The 16373-nt window shown below is 42.9% G+C and overlaps 1 protein-coding gene across 2 annotated transcripts in view; it reads right to left on the reverse strand.

Moving 5' to 3' along the window:
- The window catches only part of LOC308134242 (storkhead-box protein 2-like), a 45881-nt gene that overhangs the window by 16365 nt on the left and 13143 nt on the right, over nucleotides 1-16373 (reverse strand). The window contains exons 1-2 of one of the 2 annotated variants that reach the window (XM_080501898.1): nucleotides 13574-13675; nucleotides 3256-3408 (exon numbers count right to left, since the gene is read on the reverse strand). In XM_080501898.1, the coding sequence (XP_080358024.1) occupies nucleotides 3256-3388 (133 nt within the window). In that variant the 5' untranslated portion in view covers nucleotides 3389-3408; nucleotides 13574-13675. Of the gene's footprint in view, nucleotides 1-3255; nucleotides 3409-13573; nucleotides 13676-16373 lie in introns of those variants that run through there. The other variant, XM_080501897.1, reaches the window with a different exon arrangement.

Genomic DNA, 16373 nt, shown 5'->3' on the forward strand with positions numbered 1-16373 from the left:
TGTGTGTGTGTGTGGTTGGCGGGTGACTGGTTACATCTGTTACAACCGTCGCTGGAGCTTTGGTAGATTTGTGGGTGGTGAGGGTGGACAAAGTGCCTGATTTGAAGGAAAATGAAAGTAGTGAGAGTGGGATAGGTCAGGCCTGGTTGCAAGCTCCGTAAATTCAGTAAATATGTGATCTCTATAAAGACCATTGTTGTGTAGCAGGCCCTCACTACACCAGATTTCAAATGCAGGATTTGATAGGACGGCAGAAAGACATGGTTTTTAACAATCGGGGCTAAAGGAGAAGGATTATTTAAGCCATAATGTTTACAGAACTGCAGCCAGACTTTCAATGAGTTGTTAAACAATAGGGTTCTGTGACATGTTGTGAATCTTAATAGGGAGGCGAGAGGCGAGGAGAGATTGAAGAGAGAACCTTGAGGATCGCCGTTCTATTTAAGCCCATGAGGGACCCGAGTCAGCGTCTTTGTCCAGCCAGTTCCCAATAGTATTGCATGAAGTTAGGTAGTGCAAGACCAGCCAGCTTTTTGGGTCGTTGTAGAGTCGTTTTTTTTTTATGCGGGCCGTCTGGCTCAACCATAAGAATGATATTATTGTCTGGTCTGACTGTTGAAAAAATGATTTTCTTATAAAGACGTGGGAGCTACATGAATATTTATGTGGTTTATGTGCACTTTTTTATAATGTGGTTTTTAAGTTCTTATGTCTGTTCTTACATAACTACTCAGTGTGGGCTGTTTTAAAATTGTCCCTTGGGGATAAATAAAGTATTTTGAATCATTTGTTAACTTAAATACATACTTTTCAAATGAGACGAATAGTTTGGTAACTAGGTATTTCCGGATTCTCCGGTGGTCCCCTCTTATTCAAATTCATATTTTTGTAAAAAAATTTTTTACTTTAAAGTAATTCATTGCTTTAGAAATTGTTGGAGTAAATGACAGTTTACTTTAATTCATCGAAATTTTTCATAAATTGCTCCTGGTGATTTATTACTTCCAGTAATCTATTACTTATAGTAATTCAATGCTAATGAATAAACATAAATTCCAACACCACGGTCTGTGGTAAGGAGCAGGAAACAGTCAACCACCGTGGTTCCTCTACAGGCAGCCGCGGTTTTTTTATTGGCTGCCTGCAACACTTTAGCTCTTCAATTCTACACATATAGCATCAAAACATGCCAAAATAAATCTATTGGATATTCGGTTTCAGTCCTTCCAGGATTTCTTTTTCCCTCTTTGTCGTTTATTTTTGTAACTTTTTTTGGGGGGGGGGTTCAAATCATCTCTCATCATCTCCATCAGTCTGCTGGTATTACTGTCAGTTACATCATGGCAGCATTTAAAACATGCCAGGATGACGCAATGGCAGAAAAACTACACACACATTTGTGCACCTATCTGGAGACCAAGATTCATCGACAATAAACACAATCCTTCATTTCTCACACGGTTACCGGCTCCACCAATCCACCCCCTACTTCAAACCCTTCCACAACATCCTCTGAAAGGCTGGTCCAGACCACATGATCCCTTTGTTCTCACAAGACAAACGTGGTCGCCCCCCTTTGTCCGGAGGGGGTGAGCAATGGACGCCCAGCGTCACTCTTGACTGAGAAACACTGACAACCTGTAGAATCGACCGAAACAAGGTTTATTATCAACATTTATGCATCAAAATAGGAGTTGTGTTTTATAGTTTACCTATCATAGATCACAAATCACAACATTCTATTACTGTTTCATTCCACTACGAACATCAAAATACACCAAAGCATGTGTCCAGTATCAGAACTTCATTGTATGAAGTTTGAAGGAGAGAAAAGCAGGTGAAGATCAGTTTGGTATTTCGCGAGTTCTGATCGGTTAAAGCCTCTGACACTTCATTGCTCCTGCCAAGCAGACTAGACTGAAAAAACAGACCGCCGCAAATAAAGGGACAAACTAAAGGACCCTGAATACTCTCCAAAGTACAAGAAGAAAGGTTGGCTGCTGACAAATGTTTTCAGAAATACATTTCGTTGAACTGTTTCGGTCATAAAAGAGAAGGTTTGTGTCCCAACTGTGATGTTGGTTTTATTGCAGGTTTTAACGGCAGGAGCTGACGGCCCTGAGCGGTGCCTTCGGGAACATCACGTAACTCTGACACGTGCTACGTGCTACATGCTACATGCTACATGCTAACAAGCTGCCGGGCTCAAACAGTTGCAAGCCGAGATGAAATACAAGACTAAAATATAGTCGATACCTTAAGCAGCGAGCTGGAGTGTGTGTTGGGAGCGTACGGCAGTGCGTAAACAGACACTACAGTCAACCCTGATGCGGAAGTTAACAAGGGCCCCCATAAAACTGTGTACGTAACCACCATCAAGCTGGACAGCCGGCGTAACGGCCCTAATCACAGTGTCACTTCACAAGGGACAGTGTAGCGGCCCGTTACGCTGAAATGCACTGGCAAGAACACTGTACCCGACTAGTCCAGACTCATTTTCTAGTCCAGACTAGAAGCCCAGCCTGCTAGCAGCTAACACCAGTGGCCTGAACATGCCTGGAGTAGGGGGCAGTTTCACAGAGGTCTGAATTTCCTGCTGACTAAGTGAAAGAGCAAGTTTTCCATTGTTTTAATGCTGCTGGCAGCGCCGTTCCCCTCAGCGAGCTGGCATTCTAAACGGTGATGCACGGCTGCAGAGAGGCCGTCTCGTCGTACAACGGTTTTGCACACGTTGCACGTTGTTGTTGCTTTGCGGTTGTGTTGAGTGTAAAATATATCCAGACAGTGGACAAGTCGTCATGAAAAGTTGGATAGCCACAGTGCTGCTATGCTCGCCTGCCAGCTGGCTGCAAACTGTGGAATGGACTTCCTGACTCATTACTCTGCGTCTCATTGAGACTCGCCTCCGTTCAGGAAATCCATTCCACATTTTGCAGCCAGCCAGCAGAGCAGTGGCAGGGAAACACTTGTGGAGTCATTTCTGCAGACAGTAAAGGGCAGTTGGGCTGCAACTCACGATCGCGCGATTATTTTTTCGATTACTCAATGAATCGGTTAAAAAAACAAAAAAACATTTCAAATTGTAGGCCCAGTTGATATTGAAGGAACCAAACACCAAATATGTGATAGTTATTTAAAACAACATAACTGAACCAATATAAAGATGTATACAATATAAATACATATATACACCTGTATATAAGATGTATACATGATGATAATAAATAAATGAAGTTCAGAGTTTCTAAAACTTACCTGGAAAACATGTCTGCAAGTGTTCAGTCAGAGCTTCCTGAGTGACAGGTTTGTGGGCGGAGTTCATAGCAGAGATAGCCAACAGCAAAACCTCTCCCAGGGGAATGAACTGTGACTGGCTGATAGGGGACATACTGATGGGAGACACATCACCTGTGGACAGACAGGAAGCACACGTTGTGAAGGACACACACAATACACCTCTGTGACACGCGAGGGATTTCACATGTCTTCACAGGTCAGGACAGTTCACAACAGACCCATTCACAATCAATGTATCGGTACTGGATCTTAAAAATACTTTTGTAGAAGTTTAAGTATCAACTCAAGTTTTTTACTCAAGTACAAGTGTGAAACTACACGTTTCAGAACTACTTAAAGTACAAAAGAAAAAGTAATATGTAGAAATCCCATTAAGGACAAAACCAGCGTAGGATGTGTGCCAGAGGTTCTTATAGTGCCGAAACCCTATTTTACAACAAAACCAACATTTTTGTAAAATGCCATAATGACTGTAATTAGGATGTGAGCCTGAGCAGAGCTGGACAAGATTCTGTGTCAGTGACACCCATAACTCTAGACCCAGCATGAAGTCAGCCATTTTGCTAAACTTTTTTGAACTTAAAGACACTTTATTTTCACACACCGTGGCCCCAGACTTTGTCATCTAGTCCTTGAGATTGGTAGGGAAGGTTCCGCGGGCCCTTCTCACACATGTAAAATCTGAGGCACATGTACAGCATCTCCCTGTGGCCAGCACGGAGGTGCTGATGCATGCTTTAATCTCCAGTCTCTTAGATTATTGTAATGTGCTGCGTTCTGGTCTTTAGAAAAAGAAAAGTATTAGCATCCTTCAGCTGCTCCAGAATTCAGCTGCACGACTGCTGATGAGGACCAGGAGAGAGAAATGAATCACACCTGTCCTAAAATCACTGCATTGGCTCCCCGTGCATTTCTGGATTGATTTTAAAGTTTTATTATTCATTTTTGAAACGCCTTATTGGTCTTGAGCTTTCTTATCTTTCCGAACTGCTTTTACAATCTGAGCCTTCGCGGCCCCTGAGGTCCTCTGGCCCCGGCCTGTTGAGGGCTCCCAGTGTCAGGACCAGGACCAGGACCAGGACCAGGACCAGGACCAGTGGTGAGGCCTTGTTCTGTCACTGAAGCCCATATTTGAGGAACAGCCTGCCGGAGGGCCTCAGAGACTGTTGATTTTAAAAGGAAGCTCAAGACCCATCCTTTAATTTAGATTTTGATTAGCTGAGTTTTAACTTGCTTTTTATTTTTCTGATGCAACCAACATTGTAGTTGCAATTTGCATTGCAATTTATTTTATTTTATTGATTTATCTTAGAAGTTCTTATTTATTTCCTTACAGTGTCTCTCCTCATGGGAGTGCTCCACATCGGGAGCTGTGTCTGGTGTGCCTGTGGAGGGTGTTGTCCTGGAGGACTGTTCTGCACCGTGGTCCGCTGACCGTTGTGTGGGCACCTGATCGGCTGGGCCGGGGTCCCTGTGGCAGTTCCCTGCTGTGGCAGCTCTCATTGTGGGCCCCTTAGGATGGTGTTTTTTCCTCCTGGCTCATCAATGCCCAGCCATTAAGATTTGATATTGGACAGCACAGCATAAGTCCTATTTGCATGGAATTAGCATTACAGAAGGACCAATGGTAATTTGTATTAATTGCAAAGTCTGCGATCTTAATCTCCTGCGAATGCGCCATTTGTTTAATTTGTAAAGTAAAAATTCAACCACAAAAAAATGACCGACCATATTTCGCAGAACACCAACGTACTGTGATAATAAAGGAAATGCTTTTCCGGGTTAAATTATGGAAGCTGTGGTGGAAATCATTGACAGCATTAAATAGGAGCAGGCTCGTACACAACAGGCCTGTGGACCGTTGGCAGAAACAGCAAAATGAGACCACGAAGAAGAGGGAAATTCCGGGGGCTATTGAGAAGGATGACGTGCAGCGATATTGATATCGGTCCGATAACGGCCAAAAAAACGAGTATGGCATTTTATCGGACGGCATCTAAAATCTCCAATATAAGCGCTCTGATAAGGCGGCCATTTTCCACTCCAGCACTTCAGTCCATAGGTGACTCCGGTTCACACACCGACAAAGTAGGTGGCGGTGATGCACCTTGACGTCGGTGCCGTCGCCACAAATGCCAGTGAAGACGAGCACCCAGATCCAGCCAATAGAACGTCTCTGATCCAGCATGCACAGCCCACGTGATCACAACAACAACAACAACAAGGTGTGAAGAAACAACAAACCTCTGGCTCCCTCAAACAACCCCCGCTGGCCCAAACATTTGCGAAAGTGTGACAAACTCCCACGGGACGGCAAAAAGGCGGTGAGTATAGCAGAGAAGATAGCCCAGTGTATTGTGCCTGATGACCAGCCGCTGTTGGTGGGGAGTGACCCATCGTCCTCAGAGGAAAATCTCTCCTCACAATCAGCAAATACTTCATGATCAGAGATAAAAACCCTCAGTGTTTGTGTATTTTTTGCAGTAATTCACTTTCCCTCTTCCCCTCTCGGTTTTATTTATTAAATATAGTGCACACTGTACTGTCTGTGGCCCATATTGACGTGATCATCGACCACGTCAACAATTTTCACAATGACACACTTAAATCACGCGATACGTTATATTACTGTACAGGCAGAACATTTCCTAAAAACTCAAATGAAATAGTTTTGATCAAACTGCAGCCTGATCCTGTCCTGTCCATTCCAACATGACCCCAGGTTCCTCAAGGTCACTTTTCTAGTGGATCCACTGCAGTATCATTTTCACAATCACACACTAAAATCACACTGAATTGAAATATTGCTGTCAAGGCAGAATTTTAAAAACTTCCTAATAAAACTCTAATAGTTTTCAGTAAACTGCACCACATTCTTGTTCTACATGACCCCAGGTTCCTCTGTGTCAATTTTCAAATGGACTCACTGTAGCTTTTTTTTCACAATTACACTTAAATTACACATAATACATGCAATGATGTACAGGCTGGTAAAAAAAGGAAAATCCCCACAGGGTCAATAAAAGTATATATGAACTTATCCAGGATGGTGTGTAGAGACATCCACTCATCTCTCTCTCTTTCTCCCTCTCATGCTTTCCCTTCCCATTATTTTTGGGAATTACTCAAGGTCTGCCAATAACTAAATAAATTTGCAATGACAACATGTACTTGTGCTTTATTTAGTTTTTGTTTAATCTCACACTACTATAATAAAGCAGCCAGTGGAGCCACACGCTGCTCAAGGTGCCTTTATTATGCACTGACCACCTGCTGTACAAAATGTCTGTGCACGCTCAATATCGTGTTTTTGTCCCATATTTGTATGAGAGATTGGCGGCGTGTCACCAAGGGGAGTACCGGCACTTATTTTTTAGCACTTAAAGCACTGGCCATGACGTGACATCACATCTGTATGGCTGTAATGTCAGTAAATTCCAGTAGAATACAAAGTGTCATTATCCCATGTGAAGGCACTGCAAGAAACAAGGAGTGGAGGAGAGGTGGAGGGGTAATTCACAAATTACCTTTAGTCCCGAGTTAATACTAGTTTTGTGCGAATAGGGCATTACAGTGTTAATATCTTGGATAAGGTCGGATAGGAGTACAAAATGGGTATGCATAGCAAATTCACATTCGCGAACAACAAGGCGTGGAGGGAACTCTGGATAACAACAAATGGATGAATTATAATTTAAAAATAAAGGTGTACGGTATATATCGTCTACACTATTATTATGAACGTTTGACGACGGGTAATTTTACAGTATGGAGCATTTACACTATCCCAAAAAAACCAAAACGAAAGTCACACAGGCGGCAGTGGAGGGGTGCATGAGGTGCTCAGAGGTTTGAATGGATGAAATGTGCAGGAATCTGGGCTTATTTTCAGCAATTCTCACCAATCTATCTTTTATAGTGCATGAAAATCCTGCACACGTGTGTGTGTGTGTGTGTGTGTGTGTGTGTGTGTGTGTGTGTGTGTGTGTGTGTGTGTGTGTGTGTGTGTGTGTGTGTGTGTGTGTGTGTGTGTGTGTGTGTGTGTGTGTGTGTGTGTGTGTGTGTGTGTGTGTGTGCGCCTCCACAGGCAGAGTCCACTTGCTGCACAAACTCCTTCCCAGCGAGTTCCCCCTTTGCGCTGTATAAAACTGTCCATAACTCCGCGGATGGGTTTCAGATTTGACAACATCTGCAGATGTGGTTATATTTCTTTTCCTTTTTTAAAAGAAAAATCAAGTTTCCAACCGCCTCCGTGCATAGAAACGAAGCTGTCCGTGTCACTAAAAGTCCACATGAAGCGGCACGTGATGACTACAATACACCGACTTTGTCCCAACAAGGTCAAGAAGACAGAAATCTGATTTTTAAGAAACGTCTTGGAGAAAGCAGAGGCGCTTCAAAACAGTGCAGATACAGGCGGAAGTAGCGGGAGCAAAGGAAATTTAACTGGTCAGATTGTTTTTAATGTTTTTTTTCCAAAGAGATGGAGCTGAGAAATTAGATCAGGGGGCTAAAAAGAAGGACAAAGGGAACAAAATACCAGCAATGCATATAATGCAGAAAATGCAAAGAGAGAAGAGACAGAAAGCATTTGCTGTATCAATCTGGGGTAAAATTGGATGATATTCAAGTGTTAACATCGCAAAAATATATATCCTTCAAAACCTCTCAGGCTCACAAATATGTAAATAAATATGTTTTAGCTGGAAGGAGGTGAAGCAGAGGAGGAAGAAGACTGGGGAAAGCTAAAGAATGGAGAAAAGAGGAAGTGACAGATGCAGCTAAAACAGAAAGGAGAAGAAGATTTAAGTAAATCTGAGGTATGAATGGGACAAGGTAAGAGGCACCCCCATGAGAAACTGTGTGTCCATCCATAGATGTACGTCCCGGTAAGCAAGAAGAATTGTCTCTTTTTTTGTGAAGAAATCACATTTTATAGGATATCGTCAGAAAACTGTTGTCGGGATTTTAACCATCTCATAAGAAACTAGTTCTATCTTTAAAACCTCAGAATCACTTTATTAATTCCTGGAGAAATTATTTAGCAACGCAGCAACAACTACAATTTTTACAGCTCTAATGCAGCACAAATAATTGGGACTATTTTCAGGGAGTTTAGCGTGGAGGAGGATGCAGCTTCACGGAGGTGTGAATCGCCTGCTACCGCGGAGGAAGGAGCTGTTCTCCTCGGCGAGCTGGCGTTATAAAACGGTGACGTCTGGCGGCAGGGCGTCCGCCTCGCTGTACAACGCCTTTACAAACATTCACGTCGATACTTTGTGGTGTTTTGAGCGTAAAATATGTCCAGACAGCGACATGTCGTGAAAAGTCGGACAGCATGGATAGCGCTACTCCCGTAGCATGCTAAGCTGACGGCAAACTGTGGAAAGGATTTCCTGACTCATTACTTCACGTCTCATTGAGACCCGCCTCCATGCAGGAAATCCATTTCACATTTTGCAGCCAGCGAGCAGAGCAGCCAGAACAGAGACATATGTGGACTCATTTCGGCAGAAGCACAGATGCATGGATCGGAAATCTAAAGACACTTCAAAAAGAACATCCAACAACTCTAAACAAATGATATCAAATTCAAAACTATGAAACTGAAAAAAGAACGTGATAAACTTGATACACAAGACGTCCAAAAAGAAGCTCTTTTTCACAGAGCAGCAATATTATGAGACGGGGAGGAAATCACTGAAACTCTTATCCTACAAGTTAAGAAAACAGCAAGCAGATGGGACTATTCACAAAATAAGAAACCCTGCGTCAAGAGAAATTTAAACTAGTCCAGGAAAAAAAAATCCAACAATGTTATGAAATTGATTATAAACTTCTTCACTCCCAACCACTGCTAAATGACTCGGAACAGATCGATGCCTTTGTTTCCTCACCGGACCTGCCAGAAGTCACAAACGAACAAAATGAAAAACTCATTTCTGAAATAACCAAAGAAGAACTCCAATTGTCTATTAGTAAACTAAAAGGGGGTAAGACCCCAGGGGCAGATGGCTTCACCTCACGGTGGTACAAGACAATGCAGGATTGACGGTTAATATATAGCCAATACTATTAAAAAACATTGAATTGGGTGATAAAAGAAAGGAAAATGTTCCCCTCATGGAGGGAGGAGATCATTTCCATCATTCCCAAGGAGAGGAAGGACAAATTAGAATGTGGAAATTACAGGCCCATGAGTGTCCTAAACATTGATTATAAACTCTTCACCTCCATAATCTCAAAAAGACGAGAATCAATTTTGCCAGGACGACGACATGAAGACCAGACAGGCTTCATCAAACATAGGCAGACCCAGGATTACATTAGGAAAACACTGTACATGATGAGATTAAACAACAGAACTCGGAGGCTCTTGGAGGGATTTGACTAAATTTGGGACATTTTGGGAAGGCATAAAACTTTTTTTTTTTTTTTAAAGCTTGGTGAAACATGAGTTGCGACAGCTAATTTGGGGGTTGGGGGGTGGGGGGGGGCTATATATTCTAAGAACTCTTCTGTTCATAGTGCATAAGATGATTATGGTAAATTGGCTGAAACCTCACCTGCCCACATTATATTAGTGGATACAGAGACTTGGAACTGTGGACTGAATGGAAAAACTTGACAACAAAACTACAACTCAAAATGGATTCCTACTTAGAAAGATAGATCCTTGTCAAGGAATACCTGAACACAGTATTTGTAGCACTAACTGGACTGAGGCTGTATATTCATATGTGAAGAGGATCTCACAAGACCACAGAAAGTTGGTTCATTTCTAAGGAAAGACAATCTTCATTTGCCATGATGTACAGTCATGACATGTGCAGTCTGACTCAAGAATCTCCCTGAGCATCTCACAGCAGGGGGGGGGGGGGGGGGGGGGGGGGGTCCTTTTGCCACTGCAGACCCATGCATGCATCCCCCCCTTCTGCTCAAAGGAGACTGACTTCCCCCCCATGCGGTCAGCCAGTCATCGATTGGTTGAGGCTCTCAGGGTATCACACCGTGAAACCCCTCAAACCTTCATCAAAAGCATTTGCAGAAATTCTCTAAAAATAGCTTTTGCTCCCGTTCTTCGATGGAGGAAGTGGGTTGATGGAGGCAGCTAACCCAGCGTTTGCATAGAGCTAACACAAGAGGCCTGCAACCAAAGGCCTCAGCTCCTCTGCTGACCCGACCAGGAGGGTCAGACCTTCCCCTGATCCAGAGACCAGCACCCAGAGTCTGATCTCCCATCAACCAGGAAATCCAACCGGTTCCTTCAGGATGAGACCGGGGAAATGACGCCTCACAGAACCTCTGTGTTTCCTCAACAAGCAGGAAAACCATCACAGACCTGAGTGACCAGCTCCTCAGTCTGGACAAAAGGAACAACCAGAATGACTGCTACTGAATCACCAACTTCATCTTCTCCTCCTCAGCCTGCAGAACCAGTTAACCACAGTTAGCAGGAGGTGCTAACTACAGGAGAAGACACCAGCTTCCCTCCAGCAGGACAACAACTGAACTCCTTCAAGACATCAAGGAAGTGGAAACAACAACTGGGCAAATTCTTGAGATTAGTTAAACCTGATGCTATGATAGAACTTTAACTTTTATGAAGATGTGTTGATTCTGTTACAGCAGTGGTTCTCAATTATTTTCTGTCAGGCCCCCCCTAGAGGACAAAAAAATGTCCCCCCCCCCCCCCCCCCCCAAATTGTACTACCATTGAGAACTTGATAATATTAATTTATTTATCTGTATAAACCACTGTATGATTTGCTGGCACCAGCAATCTGCATACAATCACCTGATTATCAAAATAAATTAATAAAATGAGCTGGAGGCCCTTTTTTTATCGTTCAAGCATGAATAAAGACACTAATACTGAAAGTTGCACCTGCCTCACGCCCCCCCTGACACCCCACCACGCCCCACCATTTGAGAAGCACTGTGTTACAGTGACTGAGTTCTATTGATAATGATATTAGATTCTATTACAGTGATTGAGTTCTATAGATAATGATAATAGGAGCAGTTATTAACCTGTAAATCAGCGTTAGCTCTGCCACAGACACAGTGTCTGCATGCTAATCTTTGCTTTACTAACTTGCTAACTCGCATTAGGCATAGGGCTGATCTGATCCAGTATCGGTATCAGGTTCCGACATGCACGTAATTCACGGATCCATGTGGAAATCCATTGTCCACAATTTGCAACCAGCGAGCGAAGCCAGCTTAGCATGTTAGGGAAGTTATACTTATACTAACCTCAAGTTGCAATTTGAGAGAATACATGCATACTTTACTGCAGAGAGGAGTTTATTACAGCCTCACATAAAATCAACAATAATGATAATAATAATAAAGCAAACAGCTGTGGTATCGGAATAATATCGGTATCGGCGCTTCCCCAATTCGCATCCTACACATATCACATCAAAGACAACATCACATAGTAACTGAACACCATCTGACGACTCCTGACGTTTTACAGAGCAAGTCGCATTCACATCAACTCATTCTAGAAATGGTCCTTTAGCAGAGACACACAGGAAGCAGATGCTAACAACTAGCTTCCATGTTCCATTGTTCTCCAGCACATGGTGGAGACCCAGGACAGACTTCCTGCTCTCTGATAACCTCCATTGGAATGTAGTTTCTCGTGATCCGCCATCTTGTTTTGTAGTTCCATTCACAAAAGGTGAAAGAAATGTCGACCTCTTCTGTGTCAAGAACTCCAAAATGCTTCAAGCTTTACTGTTAATTCTGGTAGTTGTAATGAATATAACTATTAATTAAAATTCACAATTAACTGTTTAGTATATCTTATGAGACTGATAAAACTGAATTGACTATCATTTCCTGTTAAACAGGTGGTGCTCTGAGGGTGATACACATCATATTAAATGTTCAATAACAATTAATAACTATCTTTGATCATTATTAATCATTATTTATAGCCAAATGCAACATTATGGTACCCGTGGGTGGACTGCACAACATAGATGGTATCTAGTGATCCTCATGAGGTACGAAATCCCTACAATATCATTGTGTGAATGTTAATGATGTGAAACACATTGTCAAGGAATTGTGTTAATAGAAGTTCAGAAATCACTGCAGACAGATCTGTACAACAGGAAGAGTTATGCTATCCTTTCCAACGGCTCCCAACAGCTTCCATCCCTTATATAAAGAGCTCCAGCTTTTGGTTCAGACTTCCTTGGATGAAAAGTAACAGGTACAAGAAACTCCTTCATCCCTAAATCCACTTCCCTTCTGAATTCAGGACAGGGTAGGAGGACACATACCACATTTGATTATGTGGCTTCTCCCAGGTAGGCAGGACTCGATAATCGGCACTGTTGACACTTTAACAATCATGATTTCAGAGCTAGCCTATTTTACTTTAGTTCACCATTCTATTGAGTCACTGCCACCGATGTTGTTTCAGCACACTATGGTATGCCCTCATCTTGGATTTTTAAATATTACGAGGTATGTACACAAATTGCCCAACGTGGACACAATTGAACTGAAGACTGCGATTAAAGACACAACGCATTTCAGGGACAATTGTTCACCACTGAACTACAAATTGTGTAGAACTTTGTGGTTCTAAGTCATTCGTGAACTCCAGCTGATGAAGTCATGACACCAGGATACAGTTGGAACTGTGGGGCTTGACTGATGGTCTAAAAGGTTCTGTGCTGCTCTTTAGTTTTTGCTCCAGTCCTGTAGGTAAAGAGCCATTTTGTAGCACCTCCTGCCTCCGTTACTACCAGACTGTCCAAAAGCAGAGAACTGGGGAGCGAGCTACCCTGGAGAAGAAGAAACTAAATCCTCAGCAGGGACAAAAAAATACATAAAAGATGAAGAAGAGATAGAAAAGATAGGGTAAGAGGAGGGGAGCCATGGGGCATTGATTGTCCATGTCTCTCACTGCAGTGGTAGTAAACAATCAGCCAACCTCCTTTGTCCACAGCACTAAACCACACCCCCTCCTTTTGTCATGCTCTCCCTCCCTCTCTTCCATTCCATTTCTCCCTTCCCTCCATCCCGACACTTTGTATGCTTCTGAAAACCCTCTGCTACCTCTCTTGCTTGTAACTGGTTTGTATTTGCCTCCCTATCACTCCTTGTGTCAGAATTCTTTTTTTTTTTACCTCTCTGACGCTATGCTACTAATGCTACACAGGAGCTGCTGCTAATAGTCTAGCTAACGCATTGAGTGAGGGAGCCAGAGATGGATGGAGGGACGATAAGGTGAGAAGCACATCCGTACCTCAGCTGACAGTAATCCGGTCCGTACCAGAGAATCAGAATCAAATCCAAAAGCTTTGCCCTTTAGCGTCTGCTGTTTGCGCGTAGCTCTCTCTCTCTCTCTCTCTCTCCCTCTTGCACTCACACACTGGCTCATCCTCCTTTCCCTCCTCCCTCCCCACACACTCTCTGCTCCTCCCCCTTCTTTCTCACACTCACAAACCAGCATTCAGTTCAGGGATACCCACAATCCCTTGCACCACACAAAGACAAGGGGGTGTGACCAATCACACACTACCTCAGTCTGCAGCCATGTTTATTTCCTCCCTCACCGTATAATACTCACTGACATAAAAAGCGGGTGGGCGGGCTACAGAAAAGGTTGCCATGACAACGCATCCCTTGTTGTACCTTTTGTATTACTACATTTAGACACCCACATGAACGAACACACACACACACACACACACACACACACACACACACACACACACACACACACACACACACACACACACACACACACACACACACACACACACACACACACACACACACACACACACACACACACACACACACACACACACTGCAGTGCTGCAGCTGGGTTCTGTTGACCCAGTTAGAACATGGAGCTTTAGTTCCATGTGCACATGCAAACTCTCTACCACACAGACGCACACACAAAGAGACAAAGACACAGACATGCATGCATGCACACGAACACACGCGCACACACACACGCGCACACACACACACGCACACACACACACACACACACACACACACACACACACACACACACACACACACACACACACACACACACACACACCATCCTACAACGTTATATAAGCAACACATTGGACTACACTGAAGTGCCTACATAATGAGATTGGCATAATTCTCTATATTCCCTGGTTTTACCACAGTTGTGCACATACATAATTCTACCTGCAGTTCTGCAGTCAAATGTTGCACGATAGTCCCTCTCCAGATGCTATACAGCCCCTCTGTCGTGGTCCTACGGCTGCTCTGTAGTGGTTCTACAGGACATTTTATTGTAGCTCTCGCCCGTGTCGTGTCTACAGCCCCTCTATCAGGATGGGAATGAGAACAGGTTCTCTGTGTTTGAATCCTTTGTTATCATTGGCAAATTTTGCAAACAATTCCTTATTCATTCCAGTGGGCATGAATGACACACACTATGCAACGTGCGTGGCAACATCATTCACCAGTGCAGCCAGCAGGAAACATGGCGCATTAAGCCACACAAAGGCTCAAAAGTTTGGTCACAGTTCGCAAGAAGAGATGACAACAGGGCAACTTGCAATACTTACAAAGTGGATATTTCATCGAGGGGACAAAATACTGCCAATATGCAGAAACCTATGCAAACACAGCATGTGATAACTTTGAATGGATGTCATGTTTTCAATTCATTCACCCTGGTTGTGAAACCTTTAATAAGGGAGAATTTTAATTTCAATCACAAAAATGTTACTGGTCATTTCTTGTCTAATTGCCACAGAATAATGCATGTTGTATTCTGTTCATTTCTACAGAGGTTTATTTATTATATTACTTTAGATTTATTGTCAAATTTGTTGGGTTTTTTTCTTGCTTACTATGTAGTAGCAGGAAGTAGACGCATATGCAGGTTTATTTGAAGTAAAAGAGGGAAAGTTAAATATGACGGATATGGAGGAATTGAGAAGAAGCTACTACATAGCCACTGTATGCCGGCCTTAGTCACACAGCGAATATATGTTTCCTCTCAAGTCCCAAATGCCGTGTCTCGTTCATTGGTAAACCCGGAAATATAAGGGTTAGGGTTAACCCTAACGCCCATATTACACCAAACACCAACAAAACCAGCGGATTCTTAAAACAAAAATACTTTTGTTACCAAAGCAAATAAATTCTATTTACAATGTCACCAGAGGGGCTCCGTAGAAATGTGTAAAAGGAAAAATAAATTAAATACTTCAAACTTCTTCTTAATGCAGCAGTGCCACCTATTGGCATGAACAAAAATTGCTCAACATGACGTCCTTCAAGCAGGGATGGTGTGATCAGGTATCAGGAAGCTCCGCCCACAGCCCTCGCTGATTTGCATTGTATTACTTTTGTCTTTTCCAGACGGCTTGACTCGTCCAGTAAATGACGAAAAGCAAATGGAAAAGACAAAGACAAAACAGGAGAACCATTGACAAGATGGAATAAGCAGAGACAAGACGGAAAAAAGAATATGACTACCTTTGTATATTTTTGTATTATTGATTCTCTATAATTCCACATTTGGAAGATCATTTTGGCTCATGTGGATGTGGCCTAAAATGCAAAAATGCAGAACACCTAGGATGATCACTGATTCTCCGAGACCTTTATGAGATGGAAATGTGAAACTGAGGTGTTTGAAGAAAAGAATAAAAAAGAAAGAGAAAACTCTTCCAAATCCCCAAAAAACACTTCCAAATAGAGAAAACACTTCCAAATTCACCACAACGGAAACGTAAGGCACCTGCTGACGGCAGAGTTGACACCGACTGGACGTGCTGCCAGTGACTCATTATAATTGTATCCACGAGAAACCGTACAATAATCCACTGAACATGAAAGCGCATGTTCAATCAAATCCAAAGCAATCGATGATGAACCTCTCAACAACACATCTCCATTGCATGTCATTTCAGTGACCACTAGATGTCCTACCCGAGCACCGTGTGCCATTGAAGCCTGGAATAATGAACCGTGTTTTAAATGAACCACCAAAGCTTGAATGAAGCCTCGACCTACCGTCAGTACCTGGTGGCCACAAT

Source organism: Blennius ocellaris (assembly GCF_963422515.1).
Source record: "Blennius ocellaris genome assembly, chromosome: 9".
NCBI classification, from domain to species: Eukaryota; Metazoa; Chordata; class Actinopteri; order Blenniiformes; family Blenniidae; genus Blennius; species Blennius ocellaris.